This window comes from Sciurus vulgaris (genome assembly GCF_902686455.1).
Source record: "Sciurus vulgaris genome assembly, chromosome: 16".
Taxonomy (NCBI): Eukaryota; Metazoa; Chordata; class Mammalia; order Rodentia; family Sciuridae; genus Sciurus; species Sciurus vulgaris.
The window spans coordinates 11,862,937-11,880,283 of record NC_136477.1 but is presented as its reverse complement, the minus strand read 5'-3'; the positions used below and the strand labels follow the sequence as shown (position 1 = coordinate 11,880,283).

At 57.8% G+C, this 17,347-nt stretch overlaps 3 protein-coding genes across 12 annotated transcripts in view; 2 read left to right on the top strand and 1 right to left on the bottom strand.

The window, feature by feature from the left end:
* The first annotated feature begins 34 nt into the window (after window positions 1-34).
* Window positions 35-6,875, top strand: TRMT1 (tRNA methyltransferase 1). 2 transcript variants are annotated; one of them, XM_079116211.1, is made up of 17 exons: window positions 36-142; window positions 357-641; window positions 1,303-1,358; window positions 1,611-1,753; window positions 1,912-2,099; window positions 2,895-3,010; window positions 3,089-3,201; window positions 4,107-4,255; window positions 4,408-4,494; window positions 4,571-4,640; window positions 4,741-4,875; window positions 4,980-5,065; window positions 5,231-5,339; window positions 5,437-5,513; window positions 6,257-6,376; window positions 6,458-6,584; window positions 6,702-6,875. In XM_079116211.1, the coding sequence occupies exons 1-17, from the start codon at window positions 48-50 to the stop codon at window positions 6,816-6,818; spliced, it is 2,073 nt and encodes a 690-aa protein (XP_078972337.1). In that variant the 5' UTR covers window positions 36-47; the 3' UTR covers window positions 6,819-6,875. The 2 variants fall into 2 exon arrangements, with proteins under 2 accessions (XP_078972338.1, XP_078972337.1); XM_079116212.1 differs by lacking the exons at window positions 6,257-6,376; window positions 6,458-6,584; window positions 6,702-6,875 and adding an exon at window positions 5,698-6,248 and having other exon boundaries at window positions 35-142.
* Window positions 6,876-7,019: 144 nt separating this feature from the next.
* Window positions 7,020-13,875, top strand: LYL1 (LYL1 basic helix-loop-helix family member). The gene is made up of 5 exons (XM_079116227.1): window positions 7,020-8,266; window positions 8,728-8,809; window positions 9,914-10,268; window positions 10,361-10,452; window positions 11,319-13,875. The coding sequence occupies exons 3-5, from the start codon at window positions 9,937-9,939 to the stop codon at window positions 11,732-11,734; spliced, it is 840 nt and encodes a 279-aa protein (XP_078972353.1). The 5' UTR covers window positions 7,020-8,266; window positions 8,728-8,809; window positions 9,914-9,936; the 3' UTR covers window positions 11,735-13,875.
* Window positions 13,601-17,347, bottom strand: part of NFIX (nuclear factor I X) — a 96,212-nt gene continuing 92,465 nt past the window's right edge. For all 9 annotated transcript variants that reach the window (XM_079116217.1, XM_079116219.1, XM_079116216.1 and 6 more), the window contains one exon: window positions 13,601-16,345. Coding sequence is in view for 4 of the 9 variants with exons in the window: in XM_079116215.1 (XP_078972341.1) it covers window positions 16,331-16,345 (15 nt within the window). In the remaining 5 variants the exon portion in view is untranslated. The remainder of the gene's footprint in view (window positions 16,346-17,347) is intronic.

Below are 17,347 nucleotides of genomic sequence, written 5' to 3'. Positions count from 1 at the left end.
TGGTCGCCCACCATGAGGGTAGTCACTGATTGGTCAGCTCTGGTCATATGACCAGCCCCCCACTGTACCAACATGGCGGCTCCCAGATCCTAATTCGGGAAACGTGCATTAAGACTCTTTTCAGCTCTCTGTGCCTAAAGAAGTGAGAACAACTTAGGTGATGCCGGGAGCAATCTGGACTTGAGGCGGCTCCGCTTGAGAGCTTTAGGCTCTGCAGGGGCCAGTGTCCCTGAAAACGGAGGGAGTCAACTTACTGAAGCCTCTGGGTTTACTTAGTCCCTACTGTGTAGGCCACCCATGGCCCCGGATGCAGCTCTCTGATCCTCCCTCTATGCTTTCCTCTGTTCCCGAACTAGGTTTGGCGGGCAGGGGCGGCTGTGGATGATCCATGCGAGGACTGTTTTGTGGCTGAGCCTCACTCTCCGCTCCACCCGCAGCCTTTGTAGAGCCCATTTTGGAGAGTGGCAGCCCCAAAGGCCGCCGAATCCTGGAGCGATGGAGAACGGTACCCTGCCCTGCCGAGAAGAGCGCCCACCCTCGGCCCAGGAGACTACAATCACCGAGGGGGCCGCCAAAATCGTTTTCCCCAGCTCCAATGAGGTCTTCTACAACCCGGTGCAGGAGTTCAACCGCGACTTGACGTGAGCAAGGGTCAGGGGGTCAACCTAGGAGAGGGAAGTAGGTCAGTGACGCTGAGAGTGTTACCGGAATAAGTTGGCTGCCTGCTGCTCGAAGACCAATATTCAGAAGAGAAGAGTTAGTAGGAAGGAATTGGGTTTATCCTTCGAAGATGGAGGAGCTCTACCTTAAAGCTCCATCTTGAGGGGCTCAGGGTCACAAAGGGCTTTTTATAAGGAGGGAAAGGAGGAGCAGAGCAGGAAGGCCACTTGCTGAGTAGGGTCTTTGTCATCCAGGGCGTGTGTCTTCTGTTTTCTTCTCTGGAACATTGCAATTGACCTCAATCTCCTGGGGCTAGTTCCTGCAGTTCTTAGACATATAACTTATCTGCAAGTTAAACCTCACAGTAGTTTATATGTTTTGTGTTAGTTGAACTACAGATGTTGTGAAGGTCATGAGATGTTCTGTGTAAATCTAAAGAAAGATCAAACAATTAACATCCTAACTATTTAGGTGGGGCTTCTTTAGAATTTAGAATGCTGGGCAAAAGGGAGGTGACCTAAAAGGATTAGGGCGGTACAACATCCTTGCTAAAGGACAAAGGAAATAACTCTTACCAAGGACCACTCCAAAGGAGTGGCCGTGTTATGAGGAGGTACCAACTGACCTTCTGTCTCCCACCAGATGTGCTGTGATCACTGAGTTTGCTCGCATTCAGCTTGGTACCAAAGGAATCCAGAGTGAGTGCAGATCCAGGCTCCCAGTGGGCCAGGGAATCACACAAAGCTCTCTCTCCCTGTAATACCCACCTCTCCCCCATGACTCCAGAGAGGCCCAGCCATATAGGGGACCCCAGGCTCTGCTCTGTCAGCCTTTCCCCTGGGGTTTTTAGAAAGATTTTCTTCTGTGAATCTAAAGTATTCTGAAGATTATGGGGAGGTTTCTCAACAGGTCATTGATTTCCCCTGATTTGTGTCTTTGGGTGACTGCAGTCAAGGTGCCAGGTGAGAAGGACCTGCCAAAGGTGGTTGTGAACTTGTCTGAGCAAGAGGAGGAAAAAGTTGAATCGAAAGATGGTGAAAACCTGACCCCAGGAGACCAACCTCAAATAGCTGTTGTTGGGGAGATCTGTGAGGTAGGACCTAATTGGAGGAGGGACAGGCTTGGAATCTACTGTGTAGCAGGGGAAGGAGAGCTCCTGGAGAGGGAAGGGCTAGGGTGGTGGGGAACCTCTGGGTCCCAGAAGAGGATGGAGTTATAAATGAAACTGAGGGTCCTCGCTTCCTCTAACAGGAAGGCCTGCGGGTGCTGGAGGGCCTGGCAGCTTCAGGCCTACGTTCCATTCGATTTGCCCGGGAGGTGCCTGGGCTCCGATCTGTGGTCGCCAATGATGCCTCTGCACGGGCTGTGGACCTCATGCGCCATAATGTGCAGCTCAATGGTGTGGCCCATCTGGTACAACCCAGCCAGGCAGATGCACGGTAGGTTCTGGGCAACTTTGCCTGTGGCTATAAGGTACACTCTAGAGGGAGACTAGGGCCAAATCCTGGCTCTGTTATCGTCTTGACATATGACCTTGGGAGAATGACTGAATCTGTTTCAACCCTACTTTTCTTGCGTGGCCAGAGAACAGTAGTTTTACACAGGTTGTGGTAATGGTCAAATAATAGATAAGACTGGTCTAAACTCTGCCAGAAGCATGTGTAGTCATGTTCTAAGAAATGTGTCAGTAGACAGTTTGTGTTGTGGGAACACGAGGGTGTAATTATACAAACTAAGACAGCTATAATGTCAGTAGGTGACGTGCAGTGTCATTGACTAAAATGTCTTTATGTGGCACATGACCATGCTGTATGGTCTCCATTTTAGACTCCTTGTACTCCTTTTATTCATTGAGATGAACTGTGGCATGTCCAGTGTCTGCTGTGTGCCAGGCACTGTGCCAGTGCCGGCAGTGGGTTAGTAAACATAATAGAATTTGTGACCTCTGCGAAAGCTGCCTGGCACAGCCTGGGGGACTTACAGCCTGGTTCTCATGGATTCTGAGGGCCAGCTCTAAGTCATGTTGGTCCTGGCTGTCATTGTCAAGATTCCAGACGGGTCAACTGAGGCCTATCTAAGGAGGGAAACCATGCAGTTAACAAATGCCCACAATAGGACCTGCACCCTGGGAAGTTCAAGGTCAAAACCACTGCCCTGCAGGAGTTCACGGTTGTGAGGGACAGAACTGGGGTGCCTGCTGTAGGAGGCTGAGGACCTGGGCCTTTTGTGCCTAGGATGCTGATGTACCAGCACCAGAAGGTATCAGAGCGGTTCGACGTCATCGACCTGGACCCCTATGGCAGCCCTGCCCCCTTCCTGGATGCAGCTGTGCAGGCTGTGAGCGAAGGAGGTGAGACTGGACTGATGTGGGGGTTGGAGCAGGGCTGGGGGGCCCGGAGGGTCCTCACTACCCAGTTCTTCCCCAAAGGGTTGCTGTGTGTCACCTGCACGGACATGGCAGTGCTGGCGGGGAACAGCGGGGAGACATGCTACAGCAAGTACGGGGCTATGGCCCTCAAGAGCCGGGCCTGCCACGAGATGGTGAGGGGCGCTGCGGCTAGCCAGGGAGGGAGGCACCAGGCTCTGAGAGACTCGCTGCCCTGTGTGGCGCACCTCACAACTGTGCTCTGCTTCCTTGGGCAGACTCCTCCAGGGGGTACCCACAGCAGGTCTTCATGGGGAAGGGTAGCAGGAAGTGGTAGTGTTCCTTTTTAAAAAAAAAAAAAAAAAAAAAAAAAAGATGGAATCTCACGATGTTGCCCATGTAGGCCTCTAACTTGTGATCCTCCTACTTGAGCCTCAAGTAGCTGAGATTGCAGGTGCCTGCCACTGTGCTTAGCTTAAGGGGAAAAAAAATTTGAAGGTAGTTTTTCCAGGTTTGGGTGCAAATCCTAGCTTTGCTGGGCAATCGACTTCACCTTTCTGGGTGTCAGTTTTGCATCTATAAAAGGAGCATAATGATGGTGCTGGCCCTGTGGGGTTGCTGTGGGGACTTGAGGCAGGGGCTCCTGCCCTTGTTCGTCAAGGCCCTGTTACCAGGTCAGTCTGGGAGTGCTCCCATGTTGGAGTCTCATGGCAGCCCCTGGCAAGAAGGCTGGGCAGCTCTGTATCACGTGGAGTCCCCACTTCCCACGGAGTCCTTGGGGGCCAGAACTTAGGTCCTCAGCCCACAGTACACGGTGAAGGGCACACTGGCAAAGCCAATAGAAGAATGACTGGTCCTCATTCGTTTAGTTCCAGCAAGGCCACAAAGACACAGGGACTGTTGTGATTTTGCAGATGAGGAAACTGAGGCACAGAGATGACACTGGCTTACCCCAAGGGTCATACAGCCAGGATACTTGGCACTGGACTTGGAAGCCAGGGAACCAGCCCTGACCCAGTGCTTTGAGCATTGTGTGTGGCCCCTTGTGGGAGAGGGGGTGACGCCCACCCTCTGTCCCCAGGCCCTGAGGATCGTGCTGCACAGCCTGGACCTCCGTGCCAACTGCTACCAGCGCTTCGTGGTGCCGCTGCTCAGCATCAGCGCTGACTTCTATGTGCGTGTCTTTGTGCGCATCTTCACAGGCCAGGCCAAGGTTAAGGCCTCAGCCAGGTCAGCTGAGGGAAGGGGAGGCATGGTGGAGGGAGGGAGATCAGGCCTTGTCCTGGGGCCTTGGGGTCCTCAGGAGGACTGAGCCAGTCTGGAGGAGGAGTTGGGCATGGTGACCACACTGGGCGCTCACGGCCATGCCCTGGACCCCGCAGCAAGCAGGCGCTGGTGTTCCAGTGCGTGGGCTGTGGAGCCTTGCACCTTCAGCGCCTCGGCAAAGCAGCAGGAGCCGCTGGTGGCTGGTGAGCAAGGGTTGTTGGGGAGGAGCGTGAGGGTGTCCCGGGGTCACCACCTGCCTAACTGCTTCCCCCCTCGCAGGGTCAAGTTCTCTGCGGCCTGTGGCCCCCCTGTGAGCCCTGAGTGTGAGCACTGTGGGCAGCGGCACCAGGTAGGACTGAGCTGGTGGAGGAGGGGTGCGCAGGAGTCCCAGCCATCACTCATGGCCCCTGTTCATTGTCCTCCATGCATTGTCCCCCATGCATTTGTAGCTTGGTGGGCCCCTGTGGGCAGAGCCCATCCACAACCTGGATTTTGTGGGCCGTGTCCTGGAGGCTGTGAGCGCCAACCCTGGCCGCTTCCACACCTCTGAGCGCATCAGGGGCGTCCTGAGTGTCATCACTGAGGTAGGGGTGGCCATGACAGGGAGGGGGAGCTCTGCCTGTGCCCACCATGTCCTCTTAAGCCTGTCCCTTCTGACCGCACAGCACCCCTCCTGTGTCCCCCTCAGGAGCTCCCAGATGTGCCTCTCTACTACACGCTGGACCAGCTGAGCAGCACCATCCACTGCAACACGCCCAGCCTCCTCCAGCTACGGTAGGGCGGGCAGGGCAGGCAGGGTGGGCAACCAGGAGCCCTCCCAGTGGGCTTACTGTTATGGTTGTTGCTGTGCTGCTACTGTGAAAGGTGCACGCCCACGTGACCCAGGTGGGCCCAGGCCTTGGGGTCCAGTCTCCCATCACAGTCCCTGCCGGTCCCCAGGTCAGCCCTGCTCCATGCTGGCTTCCGGGTCTCGCTCTCCCATGCCTGTAAGAATGCAGTGAAGACAGACGCCCCATCTTCGGCTCTCTGGGACATCATGCGCTGCTGGGTGGGTGAGGGCAAGGCTGACCAAATGGGGATGGGTGGGCAGGTGATGGTCACCTGAAGGCCCCTTGGGCCCAGCATCCACGGACCTCCACCCTCAGGAAAAAGAGTGTCCTGTGAAACGGGAGCGACTGTCTGAGACCAGCCCAGCGTTCCGCATCCTCAGTGTGGAGCCCAGGTACAGGGGGGTCACAGGGCAGCCCTCAGGCACAGGGGCGCCCCTGGGTGCAGATGATCACCCTCCCCACAGACTGGAGCTCATTTTTCAATGAAATCCAAAGCCTACACACTCCCGCCTCACCTCTGCCCTCCTCAGACCCCACCCCCACCCAAGTCTATCACCATCTGCTCTTCCTCCAAAGCCAGAGGGGCCTGTGCTTTGTGAATGAGAGCACCCTTCCTCTGCCAGCACCCTCCGTGGCTCCCACCTCCCTCAAGAAAACAGGGTCCTCTCTGTGGCCCACCAGATCTGGAAGACCCACCCCTGTTACCTCTTCCCGTCGTCTTCCTCTGTCTCTCTGCACCTCGTTGACTAGCCCTAGTCTCACTGGGCATAGGCACCTCAGGGCTTTTGCGTGTGCTTTCTCTCTCTCTCTCCCTGTGGTTTGTCCCTCACCTCTTAAGCTCCTACCTCCTCAGGGAAGCCTTCCTTGGCCCTGCATTGCACCCCTCCTGTCTCCCCATGCCTTTTACCAGAACTCTCAGTGAATCCTGGCGCGTACAGGGTTTGCTTCTTTCAGATTCATCCTGTCGTTTGCCTCTTTGCCCCCTGCACTAGAAAGTCAGCTCTTCCCTAGGCAGGGCTATTCCCAGCATAGAGAGCAATGTCGACTTGATAGTAAAAATCTTTATTAAACGAATGGAAAACCCTGATGTGGACACCCGTGCAGTGGCTGCCCCCGTCCTTCCCCACTTGCCCAGGCTGCAGGCTAACTTCACCATCCGAGAGGACGCTAACCCCAGCTCACGCCAGCGGGGACTCAAGCGCTTCCAGGCCAACCCGGAGGCCAACTGGGGTCCCCGGCCCCGAGCTCGGCCAGGGTGAGTGGGGATGTGGCTGTGCCAAGGCCAGGCCAAGGCAGCCACCAGATGGGGTCCCAGCTCTCTTGTCGACCTGCACAGGGCCAAGGCAGCCAGCGAAGCTCTGGAGAGACGCAGGCTCCTCCAGAATAAGCGGAAGGAGCCTGCTGAGGACCCAGCCCAGCGGTCTGCTCGCCTAAAGACATTTCTTTGCAAAAGGTTCAAGGAGGTGAGGTACCTCCTCTCTCCCCCAAACTTCTGGGCATATGGATCCCCCTCTTGGCCTGAAACAACTGGGGCCAGCCGCGTGCTTGGAGAGGGCTTCACATCACCCTCTTCCTACCAGGGTACCTGTCAACGAGGAGACCAGTGCTGCTACTCACACAGTCCCTCTTCGCCTGGAGCCTCAGCTGATGCCACCCCCACCGACTGCCCTGAGACCCCCCAGCCAGAGCCACCCTAGACCCAGGGCCACTGCTGGGCCAGGCGTAGACTGAGCCAATAAAGAGATGTCACTTTCTGCTGATTGTCTTTCTGAGGGGGGAGGCTGGCTGTGGCTGTGGTCAGTCGTGCCTGAGGTCTCGTCCTCCTGTCTCCTTTTTACCTACCTGAAATAGCTGTGCCTCTGCTTGTCTGGGGGGATGTTTGTCCCTGCCTGGTGTGGGTGTTCTTTTCTGGGGAATGGGAGCTGGCCATCTGGTAACCTGTCCCTCTGCAGCATGGGTTGCTTAGACACCCCCAGAGCTGCCACTTGCCATTCCCAAGGTGACCACAGGGCGGCAGCAGCGCTCTCACACCCATGGGACTTCTGGCCCTCCCCGCTATGTGGAGTGCTGGTGGGCACACAGGCAGTCACCAAGGCCCAGTGTCCTCCTGTTGCCTCCGCCTCCCCGCTGCCTGGTTTCTTTTGGCCCAGCTCTCCCTGAGCTGTGGCGGCGGAAGCTGGACCGGAACCAGGCACTCTTGTGCATCCGCTCCAGACCAGGTGCTTCCTGCCCTGTGGCCCAAGGGGGGGGGGTGCATGCAGAGAGAGCCAAGCAGACTGCTGCCCAGACACCCAATGAAGGGAAGCTGCATCCCCCTCCCCCAGAGCAGGGGCTTAGTGACCTTAAGGGGGAGTCCTTGGACAAAAATCCCTTTCCACCATACGGCACCCTTCATTCCCACCTGTAAAGTGAGAATTGTCTAGATCCTCCCTGTAGGGACATCAATTAATTAATGGGTTTAGAATAGTTGTTTTCCTGAGGTGGGGTGGGGGACAGTAGGGCGGTTGGTTCTGGGCTCCAGTGAGGGTGGTGGTGGTGGTGCTAGGTGGCATCCCAGGGACTCCTGCTTAGCCAGATACAGGGGCAAAGTATGACAGATCCCTACGCAGGACAGGCGACCAGAGCCCCTCCCTTTGTGAGCTTTCAGCCTGGTCTTGGACATAACTATCATTCCAGGGTGCCTGCCAACCAAGAGGTGGCTTCACCCTGCAAGATGAGGGCAAGCAGCACCACCAAGCTGAGGACGAGTAGTCCAGACATCCAGAACTGTGGGCACTGGTTGGGATGGCTACTGGAAGGCCTCACCGGCCCTGAGGATTGGACCTGGGAACGAGTGGAGAGTGCCCCAGGGCCCAGAACGCCGCTCAGGCCAGACGCTCAAACCAGGCCATCCGAACTGTATGCTCTGCCGTGCCTCACCCCGTCATGGGGGTGAAGAGGTTGGGAGGGGATCCGTAAGAAAAGAGGAACCAGGCTGCTGAGGAAAGGAGGAGGGGGGCCCCGAGTCACGAGGCCCCAGTGGGCCGGAAAGGGCCCTCCTCCATCCCATCAGCAGGGACACTCCATTCGGGCAGGCAGTTCAAAACCAAAGGGCAGATCCAGACGACACCGAAGGCCGAATCTCCCATGCCTCGGTTTCCCCTGGGTATGCATCGGAGCCCCTCCCCCAGGTCGTACGCTGGGGCCGGGCTCTCCTGAGGGTCGGGGTCCTCCAGTGCCTGGGGAAGCGGAAAGCCAGGCGGTGAGGAGTGACTGCCGAGTCCTGCCCGCGCCGGCCGGGGGCGGGGCAGGGAGGCGCGCGCTCGGAGATCCCCGCCCGCCGGTTTCCTCCGGGGTCAGCCCGGCTCCTTATCAGGCGCGGCCAGGCGGCCCGGCCCTTATCTGAGCCGGCCCAGCATCCTCTGGCCGCTGAGCCGGGGGTGAGAGGGAGGAAACCCGGCCGCTGGGGGCGGGGAGAGGGCGGGCCGGTCCAGGAGCCGTTCACTTTCCCTCGGGGAACCCACGCCGCCACCGCGGCCGCCCGGGCCTTCGGGAGCCCGGTAGGAGGCGCGGCCCAACTCCTGGGCCGACGGGGCGTCCTGGAGTGCATTGGCTGAACCCCGACAGCGGAAACTGCATCCTGGCCGGGACTCCCAGCCCTGCGGAGACAGAGCCCAGGCACTCACCAGGCTGCTGGAACAGCGCCGGGGTAAGAAGGGAGCTGGCTTGAAGTTGGAGCGTCTCTGCCTGGGACCCCACCAGTATTCCTTCGTTCGTTCATTCATTCATTCATTCATTCATAGCCAGGATCCCCCTAAGTGAGGGGTCAGACCAGCTTCCCTAGCTGGAGAAGTCAGGGCAGAGGGGCCAGGAGTTCCATACCTTGCTGGGACACCCCAGACCCTGGAGTCCAACAAACAGGGATGTTTAAGGAGGGTGCGGGGCTGGGAGTGCATCTCGATGATAAAGCACAGGCCTTAGCATGTGCAAAGTCCTGGATTGATTCCTGGCATTGTTTAAAAAAAAAAAAAAAAAGCAGGGTGCACAGAGTGGATGCTGGTGGGGGTGGGGAGGCTAAGCCAGAGGGAGAGCAAGAGAGCGGGAGCTGGACTGGGCTGGAGTGGCAGTGGAATCAGTGGTGGTGGTCCCAGGGCCATCATCTGGCATCACAGTATGCTTGTGGGGTCTCAAGGTTAGTACGGAAGCCAGCCGTGTTCAGCAGGAGCGAGGGTTCCTGAGCAATTATGGAGAGCTTCCAGGGTCAAATGTGGAAGCAGTGTGAAGAACCGCAGGGTGGCACTTGAGCTCCATGGGGCCAGACAGCCTTGGTGTGTGGGTGTTGGGGAGGACAGGGGGATGACCAGGGAAGGGTCAGAGTGGATCTTGGAGGGACTCCAAGGTCACATGGCACCATCGAGTCAGTGAGGGGTCTCAGAATCAGATCTTCAGATCTGAGGGTCACAGTTTCAATCTTGGGGTTTGGGGAGATCCTGGGGTCAGTCAGTGACGCCCTGCTTTGTCTCAGCTCCAGGCTGTAAGTGAGAGGGAATTCTGGAAGAAACTGGAAGCAGAGCCCCTCACAAACAGCTCAGAGAAGGCAATGCCAGGCTCCATGCTGCCTAGCACCTGGTGGACAACTCTCTTGTAGAGAATGCCCTCCTACTCCTGGTGGTTTCTGGAATCACTCACCTGTCTTTTCCCCACTGAACTTCCACCCCACCCCGCCACTTTCCATTTGAAGTCTGTTAGGCTAAGCAGGTGGGGGGAGGCCATACCTGTTCCTCCTCCCCACTGGCTCCCTTCCCTCCCACAGGTGAGCACCCCTCCTCGGGGTCCATGTGCCCGCCCCAGGCCCCGGCAGAGGTGGGCCCCACCATGACTGAGAAGGCCGAGATGGTGTGTGCCCCCAGCCCAGCCCCTGCCCCACCCTCTAAGCCTGCCTCACCTGGGCCCCTACCCTCAGATGAGGTGGGCCACCGAGGTGGCTCCCCATCCAGGTTGCCCCCTGGCGTGCCAGTGATCAGCTTGGGTCACACCAGGCCCCCAGGGGCAGCCATGCCCACCACAGAGCTGAGCGCCCTCCGGCCCCCTTTGCTGCACCTCTCGGCTCTGGGAAGTGCCCCATCCACCCTGGCCCTGCATTACCACCCTCACCCCTTCCTCAACAGGTCAGTGGGGAGCTGGGGCTTGGGGGCGGTGTTGGATATTGGGGGCCAGAGTCCTTGCCCACAAGGCATTTGTGACCCACAACCCCTTACAGTGTCTACATTGGGCCAGCAGGACCTTTTAGCATCTTCCCTAGCAGCCGGTTGAAGCGGAGACCAAGCCACTGTGAGCTGGACCTGGCTGAGGGTGAGTGCAGGTTTGTGTGTGCACTGAATGAGTGGCTGTCTGCCTGGGGCCCAGGTCTGTACCACACCCTTCCACAGGGAGAGGTTTCCAACACTCTCTCTCTCTCTCTCTCACACGCACACACACACACACTCACACATACGAGCACACACAGGTCATACCCAAGTACAAGACTACAGTCCCATAGCCAGCCCCATTCAAGCACTGCCACCTGACAAGCCAAGCCTGAAAGTCAGAGAGTCACAGCAAAACAAAGTCGGCCACAACAGGCACAGGAGCCACAAAATGACAGCTCTACTGGAATGTACAGCCATGAAAGAGCCACAGGACCAAAGACACACAGGAGACAGCCACACAACCACAACCACACAAGAGTGGGCCACAGAACCACAGCCATGCATGAAACACCCACAACCACATGGTGCCATCACACATGACCACAGTCATCAGATAGACCAGGAATCACCTAGCCACTGTGAGACCCCAACAAGCCCACCATCACAAACAATGGGAGTACTTCTCAGAACAATATGCACACCCAGCTGCACCTGAGAATGTGGGCCACAGGGAGAGCTTCCCAGAGTGACAGCTACAAGGAAACATTTCTTTAGGGAATCTAAGCCACGGACGCCAAGGTGCAGACAATCAGAGAAATGCCCTGGTCTGGACTTCTTAAGTTCCTTCTCTGTGGGGCCCGTGGGCAGAGGGGAAGCTACACATGGATCCCACACATGGATCCCTTGCGTGGTGTTGCCACAACCCACCACCTGGGCTAAGTCCCCATGAAGGTGCTGTGTGCCTTAAATGAGGATGGGAGGGGGTGCCCCTCAGGGCCTGGAGGGCAACCCTGCCCGTCCTATCTGCAGGACACCAGCCCCAGAAGGTAGCACGACGCGTGTTCACCAACAGCCGCGAGCGCTGGCGGCAGCAGAACGTTAACGGCGCCTTCGCGGAGCTCAGGAAACTGCTGCCGACTCACCCGCCCGACCGGAAGCTGAGCAAGAACGAGGTGCTCCGCCTGGCCATGAAGTACATCGGCTTCCTGGTGCGGCTGCTGCGCGACCAGGCGGCCGCACTGGCCACAGGCCCCACCCCGCCTGGGCCCCGTAAAGGGCCTGCTCACCGAGGCCCAGACGATGGCGCCCTCCGGGGGTCTGGGCGCAGAGCCGAAGTGCCCGCGCGCTCGCAGCCAGCGCCCCTGGCAGACTCCGAGATCAACCCAAATGGGGCAGTGCGGCACATCAAGATGGAGCAAGCAGCTATGAGTCCAGAGGTGCGGTGACCTCCCACAGCGGTGCCTGAGCAGAGGCTCAGACCAGGGCAGTCGAGGAAAAGTCGAATTGCTCGCTTCACCTGCTCCCGAGCGAACTGCCAAAGAGGGACTTAGTGAGGACATGACTCCTCGATAGGGGAGAGATTCTGGGGGTCTGGAAGGGTGACCATCACCCCCAGGGGCCCCGCAGACATTTTTTCCCCCTTGCAAATTACCGGGGCAAAACGGTCCTCGGACCCAAGTGGTGTCCCACCCTCGCACTCATTGTGGGGCTGGAGTCGCTGCGGGAAGGAGGGAGGAGTCTTCGCCCCTATCACTGGCGCCCCCTCCTGGATACTCAAGAACTGACTCTCCGACGGCGCGAGCGGCGCACCTGGCGCCAAAAGAGCCGTGCCGCAGACACCCGGTTCCTGGGCCACCGACCCGACTTGGTCCCGAACGATCGCGTTAGCGAAGGCTCTGGAGCTCTTGCTTTTGTTTTTCTTTATTTCTTTATTTCACATACACATTAGCCATTCAATGGAGAAGCCGGAGAGAGTCAGGCAAAGATGGTGTAACAGAAGCGCAGTGACGGGGGCGGGGCGGGGCGGGGCGGAGAGGGAACAGACGGGCTGGCTGCCTACTTGCATTCCGCTAGGACACTGAAAACCCAGAAAACAAAACAGACAGTAAACTACCCTTGTTTCTTATGTATCTCAGTGCAGAGACGGGGGGCGGGGTGGAGGGCAGAGAAGGGGAGACCAGGCTGAAGGAGGAGGAGCAGAGGGAGGGGGACGCTAAGGGGGAAGCACACCAAATCCATTAGTACTATATATAGAGATACTCGTATATACTGCGTTTCTTAGCCTAAGAAGAAACTTGTTTGACGGGACGGGCGGCCTTTGCGGTCCGCGATGCTGGTGCTGGTCGGGCGCACGGATCTCCCGGGAGGGGCTGAAGCGGGGCTGGCCCAGGCTGGCTTGCGGGGTGAAGGGGGCGCCCCAAGGGTGGGTGGGGTGGGGGCAGCAGAGGTGGGGCTGGGGTGCCCCTCGGGCTCTCGATTGGGGGACAAAAGTTCTCGTGACTTTATTGCTCCTTATTTTCTCTCGTGTGTGTGTGGGGGGGGGGGTCCGTTCAGCACGGTCAGGGTGGGGAAGTGGTGGGTCGTCTGAGCCACCCGGCCCCTCTGGGACCCAGAGCGCGGCGTCCGCTCCGCCAGCACGGGGGTGAGAACAAGGCACTAGGTCGGCCGGCCAGCGCGGGGGCGGGTGTGTAAGGCAGTCGACAGGGCTGGTTGCGGGGTGGGGCGGGGCTATGTGCGGGGCCGTGTGCGTGCGTGCGTGCGAGCGCGGGCCTGGGCAAATCAACCTGTCAGCGTGGCTGGTCCTGTCCTGGGGCATCGAGCCTTCAGGGTGCTCCCCGGAGCGGGCCGGGGAAGGGAGAAGTGATGTTGAGTTGGGGGTCACGGGGAAAGGGGTTCGGGGAGGAAACTACCAACTTGCTGAGCGCGCTCCTGATAATGCTGGTGAGGGTCAAGTTGGCGTCTGGCTCCAAGAAGGGCGCTCGGGGCGGAGAGGGAGCGGGGAGGGAACATTTGTTCGTTGGCATTGACCTCTGCGGGGAGGGACTGGGGACCCCCTGCCGTGCCCCGGTGCCCAGACGGGGATGGGGCGAGAAGGGGGCGCTGGGCCCAGGGAGGGGCGCCCGGGGAGATCCGCGGCAAGAGCAGCCCAGCCGCCGGGCGCACGCCGCTGTCCCGTTCCGTTAAACTCAACAAAGAAGGGATATGCGTGTTCCTAACAAGTGCAGGATATTTAATTGATTCATAAACTTATGTATAATAGTTTGTGGGTTTTTAAAACGTACTTTATAATGTAAGAAGCACCAGGGTTTTTATAATTATCCTAAAATAATTTTCTCTCGTCCTTTTTTTCCTTTTTGATCTTGTGTTGGTTTTTTTTTTTTTTTTTATGTCGAGGTGGTTTTTTTTTTTTTAAACTCCAAAATGTGAACGTTTCCTTCAGCCCTCCCACCGAAACCGAGAACGAACGACGAAACAAATAAAAACCCCAGATCATCCTCGTCAACGCAGGAAAACAACTTAAAAAAAAAAAAAAAAAGAAAAAAAAAAAAAAAGAAAAAAAAAAGAAAAAAAAAAAAAAAAAAGGAAAGGAAGAAACACTCAGCTTTCGTCATCCCCGCGCAGGGCGGGGCAGGCCTAGTTCTTTTAGCGTCCCCAGAGCCGCGAGGACATTACAACAAAAATAGAATTTTTTCTTAACAATCTCTTAACATACAAAGATAGGAAAACTCTCTGATGCATTGCACTTGGTTCAATGAAAAAAAAAGTTCATTTCCCCCATATATATTTTTTGTGGGTTTTTTTTTTTTCCCTCTCCTGACACGTACCCACATCTGTCGCCCTCATTGCCCTTCGCCTGCCCCTCACACCACCACTTGGGAAAGGAGCGCCCCTTGCCCGCCCAAACGACCCCGCCGGGCCCAGCTGGCCTGCAGCTTCCGACCTCGCCCGGGCGGGTGCCCACAGACCCCGGCTCCCACAGTGGCACAGCACTTCGCGGCCCCGATTGTCTTCGACGGAAGGGGCGCACGCGGCCAGGCAGGGACCCCCGCTTCCGCTCCTCTTAGCTCTGACCCTGTTTAGCCAACCGAACTGAAAAATCATTGCACTTTGACCGCGCGTCACGCCCGGCCCGCCCGGCCCCCCACCCCGGGGCCTTGCTTCCCACGCCCCAGGAATCTCCCGCGGGATCTCCTGCCCCTCAGCCCTGGGGTCCTCTCAGCGTGGAACGCCGAGGAGAGCGGGGGAGGGCTTCCCTCAATTTCCAACAGAAGCCGCCCCTGGGGCCAGCCACCTAGCGGCTTCGCGCTGGGGAGCAGGCGCCACCTGCGGGCCCCGCAAACCCAGGTAATGGCCCTCCTCTCTCCCCGGGCGGCTCCTTCCCTCCTTCCGCCGGCTCAGGGCTACAGCCTCACAAACTAGATTCTCAATAAATAAAGCCCATAACCCACCCCTACTGGTGCAATGTTGGACTGATTGACTTTCAGAGGATCCTGACCTGTGCTTTGTGTTTTCATACCGTTAAGAAAGAGAGAAAGAGAGGCACAAGGACTTGAGAAGGGGGCCGGGGAGAGGAGACGCAGGAAAGAGGGAGTAAGGCACAGAAAGACAAGCCAGAGGGGCCAAGTCACACCCTGGAGGGGGCTGGGCGTGCTCATGCTCCCCTCCCTCCCAGGAGGACTTCTAAAGAACCTCTGGACAGGCCCCCACCATCCCTTGGGGAAGGAGGGGACTAGGGGGAGCTACTTCCTGTGGTGTGTTACCAAATTGTTCCCAAGTTGCTCAAATGGAGGAGGAGTACCCAATTGCAACAGCAAAAGACCCAAACAATGACTGCCCCACCCCTAAATAAAGAGTAAAGACATTACAGCTAAAATCCAGAGAGAAGTGGCCATGGGGGGTGGGTGTGGTGGGAGAGGTGGGGGACAGAAAGCTCCAAAACACTTTTGAAAAGGACAACACCCAACACCCTCCAAAGGAACTGAAAGTCGGCGGAGCAGGACGCCTACCTAAGCGCAGGTGGCAGCTTAGCAGCAGCAGCAGCAGCAGCTGCCTCATCCTCCTTGATTGGCTCCAGGGTCCCCTTTCTGCTCCATCTCGGGCTGGCCCCAGCAGTGCTGTAAGCATGAGGGGCAGGGGCAGGGACCGATGGGGCCCAGCGAGGGCACCTGCATGCGGGGCTGGGGTGCAGGGGCGACCTGGAGCCCAACTCCCTTCACTCCTGGCAGGATAAGGGAACAGCCCTCCTGGTCTTCAGAGAGGGAACAGGAGGCCTGTCCCAAGCTGGGCGGGATCAGTTAGAGCATTCCATCTTTTTCCTGTGGACTGTATAGAGGGCTCTGGGGCCTCAGAACTGCCCCTCAGCTCAGGGTGGAATGGCAGAACACCTTCCATTCTGGGCTGACACAGCAGGTAGCTCCAGGGGGTACCCCCTGCCCACCCGAGGGCCTCCCTCACCTGGTCTGGAGCAGCTGGGGGTAGAAGCCAGAACCGAGTCAAGAAGGGAGGGAAGGAGGGGGTAAAGTCTAGAAGGGAGAGCTCGCCAACCTACATCCCATCATCTTTACAAGCAAGTCTTCCAGGCTCCCTAGGAAAGCTCAGGCTGGAGTGGAGAGTGGGGTTCCCTAGGAAGGGTGAAGGTGGGGGCCAGGCCCCTTCAGAACTGTGCTGGTAGCTCTGTTTGGGAATTGTGCTCCTTCCCCAGAAGGCCAGGCTGGGGTGGGGAGGAAGGCAGTCCTGCCGCATCCTTTCTTTCTGTCTGTCCTCTGCTTGGCAGAGTCCGTTTTGCATGTTTCTTTCTGCTTGGCTGCTGGTGCACAGCTCCGCTGAGACCCCTTCCGAGGGCTCTCTGAGAACTGGGCTGCTTCGGGGGCCTGCAGGGGTCCCGGGCCGGAGGAGAGAAGGGCTGAGTGGCTGACGACGTCTAATTTTTGCTTTTCGGTGGGGCTGGGCTGGGCTGGGGGATTTTTCCATGTCTCAAAATTTCTTCTCCCCCCTTTTGAGGAACCTCTTCTTTTCATTTTGCTGTTTCTTTGTCGATCTTATCAGAGGAACCAGGACTGCAAGGAGACCCCCCCCCCAAAAAAAAATATTGAGAACAGTTGGGGCAGGGTCCCCTGTCACTCCCACCTGGCCCTGTGACTACTGATTCCTTGAGGATCTAGCTCAAAATCCAGCTCATAAAGAGCCAGGGTGCTGGGCAAGCAACCCACCATGGGGGAGGGAGTGCAGCTCCCCTTCACAGGAATCCCCCCCAGGCCATTGCACCCCAGTGCTAGAGTCCAGCTGGCCTTCCCGTGGGCACAATGCCCAGCGGGTGGGACCCCCATGGCTGGCGCTGGCACAAACCTGGGATCTGGCCATGTTTGCAATTGTTTAGGTTTTTGTGTGGGTCCTGGAGGGTGGGGAGGATGCCAGGCTTGGTCTTTTGTGCCCAGAGGGGTTTGAGGAGTGGGGTGGGGGTGGCCCAGCTTCTTGCTGAGTTTTCTTTCTGTCTCTTTGGATTAAAAGCAGAAATTCCCGTCTGTACACCCCAGCCAAAGTCCCACAGGCTGAAAGGCTGGGGGCGGGGGAACCACATGGCTTCAGTCCCCAGCAGTGCCAGACCTGGGGGAGGGGCCATAGCCCACCCTGCAGATCCTCTACCCTTAGGGCATCAGAGTTTGGGGAAGGACCTGAGGCTCCCTGGGGTAGGAGTCTTTCCCTTATGGAGCCAGCAGGGGGCGATGCCTTCCCACGACATAGGGTTCTGTCTAGCCGCTCTGAACCAGCACACCCAGGGTGGACCCCCAGGGGCAGGGCAGCTTGGCAATTTGCTCTCCATCAAGGGCTTCAGTTCAGACCCAAGGCCAAGGGGTGGGTTAGGGGGCTGGGTACCCCTAGTGGTACCTGCAAAATGGGGGTCTCTGAAACTGTGTCGCAGTCCCTGGTCTGCAGGAACCAGACAGAGTCAACTACAGAGCACACATCAGGTACTGACTCATTCCATCCTTGCCCCAGTCCCACACAGAAGCCAGGCACAGAAAGGGAAGGTGACCTGCCTGAGGCCACACAGCCTTCAG

Bases quoted from the DNA above. Each gene is read 5' to 3' on its own strand.
- TRMT1 (XM_079116211.1), top strand. From the start codon at position 48: ATGACCAGCCCCCCACTGTACCAACATGGCGGCTCCCAGATCCTAATT. The intron at 143-356 runs GTGAGAACAACT...TTCCCGAACTAG, and splicing joins AGCTCTCTGTGCCTAAAGAA to GTTTGGCGGGCAGGGGCGGC. The intron at 6,377-6,457 runs GTGAGTGGGGAT...CGACCTGCACAG, and splicing joins CGGCCCCGAGCTCGGCCAGG to GGCCAAGGCAGCCAGCGAAG.
- LYL1 (XM_079116227.1), top strand. From the start codon at position 9,937: ATGTGCCCGCCCCAGGCCCCGGCAGAGGTGGGCCCCACCATGACTGAG. The intron at 10,269-10,360 runs GTCAGTGGGGAG...AACCCCTTACAG, and splicing joins CCTCACCCCTTCCTCAACAG to TGTCTACATTGGGCCAGCAG. The intron at 10,453-11,318 runs GTGAGTGCAGGT...TCCTATCTGCAG, and splicing joins TGAGCTGGACCTGGCTGAGG to GACACCAGCCCCAGAAGGTA.